Source organism: Haplochromis burtoni, unplaced genomic scaffold, assembly GCF_018398535.1.
Source record: "Haplochromis burtoni strain Fernald_Lab_line unplaced genomic scaffold, NCSU_Asbu1 Contig_61, whole genome shotgun sequence".
In the NCBI taxonomy this organism is placed as follows: Eukaryota; Metazoa; Chordata; class Actinopteri; order Cichliformes; family Cichlidae; genus Haplochromis; species Haplochromis burtoni.
Genome location: NW_024582422.1, coordinates 2,340,964 through 2,342,508, shown reverse-complemented (window position 1 = coordinate 2,342,508; position 1,545 = coordinate 2,340,964). Strand labels below are relative to the sequence as shown.

Below are 1,545 nucleotides of genomic sequence, written 5' to 3'. Positions count from 1 at the left end.
CTGCTCCAGCCACCAAGGACTGGACAGAGGTCAGTATCCATCCACCATCATATGAGGGGACTGTGGTGAGAGCTGTGGATCAGCTGAAGGAGACACTCAGTAAAGACATGAAGAAGCTGTTTGAGGCTGAGCTGAAGAGGGTCCAGCAGTATGCAGTGGATGTGACTCTTGATCCTGATACAGTAAATCACCATCTCATCCTGTCTGATGATGGAAAGCAAGTACACTGTGGTGAAGAGGAGAATGATCTTCCAGACAACCCAAAGAGATTTTCTGAAGAGCTTGTTGTTTTAGGAAAGAAGAGTTTCTCTTCAGGCAGATTTTATTTTGAAGTTCAGGTTAAAGAAAAGACTGAATGGGCTTTAGGAGTAGTCAGAGAATCAGTCAACAGGAAACAAGAAATCATACCGAGTCCTGAGAAAGGTTACTGGACTGTAGGAGTATATGAAAACATTTGTGTGGCTCTTGAGGATCCTGAAGTCCGTCTCCTGCTTCAGTCTTATCCTGAGAAGGTGGGGGTGTTTGTGGATTATGAGGAGGGTCTGGTCTCCTTTTATGATGTAGATCGTGCAGTTCTTGTCTACTCCTTTACTGGCTGCTCCTTCACCGGGAAACTCTACCCATTCTTCTGTCCCGGGGTCAATGATGATGATAATGATAACTCTGCACCTCTGATCATATGTCCTGTCAATCAGTCAGTCAAATCGTTTTCCATGGGGAATGTGGATCAATCAAAGTTTAAGCCAAGCCAGAGAAGAAGTCCTATAAACAGAACCCAGCAAAATGCACCTGATGAAGACCACAAGATTCGGTCAGAAGCTGCAGAACAAGCTGAGCTTTAGTTGATTCCTGCTTTTAAACTGTTCCGAAGTTTAAGAAAATGATCCATTTGACGATAAGTCCAGTCTGTATAAATAGAAACTCACCTCTTCTTTCCTTTTAATGTTTAAAGGCACAGATATTAAAGCATATACTGTCCATGGACATGAGTACAAATGTTAGAATTACATTATTTTCATTCACCTGGTGTGAAATATCAAAAACAGGATGGAGAAACTGTTCTATTGTTTTAACAAGAACAGCACACTTGTTCACAATGAAATGAATAAATATCAGAACTTCTATCATCTTGTTTGATGGTTTCTTTGATGATGATCAGCTCCAGAGCTCCAGTCTTCACTTCACTTCAGGTTTACAATGGCTCACTTCAGAATTAGCCATTGTAAACCTTCAGAGAGATGCAAGTCATAAATACATTTGTAAGAAGTTCTTTTTTTGTTTGTTTGTTTTGGTTTTTTGGGGCAGATTGAGATAATTGATCAGAAGATAATGACATCCTACTAACACCTTCAACTCGTCCTTTTTCCTTCTCATCCCTGTGACTCGTTCATGATGCACATGTAAAGTTTTGGTTTGGGTACTTAAGTTTTGATTCATTATTTTTCATTGTCTGTGAAGGTTCTCAGTCATCCAGGTCATCGTAGTCAAAGGAGCTTGCAAAGAAAAGCGTCTGGACTTCTTTAAGTTGCTTGAAGACGTTTCACC

At 40.6% G+C, this 1,545-nt stretch overlaps 1 protein-coding gene across 1 annotated transcript; it reads left to right on the top strand.

Annotated features, from left to right (window-relative positions):
- Positions 1-10: 10 nt before the first annotated feature.
- Positions 11-1,116, top strand: LOC102308475 (E3 ubiquitin-protein ligase TRIM21-like). The gene has a single exon (XM_014333746.2). The coding sequence runs from the start codon at positions 108-110 to the stop codon at positions 840-842; it is 735 nt and encodes a 244-aa protein (XP_014189232.2). The 5' UTR covers positions 11-107; the 3' UTR covers positions 843-1,116.
- The last annotated feature ends 429 nt before the right edge of the window (positions 1,117-1,545 follow it).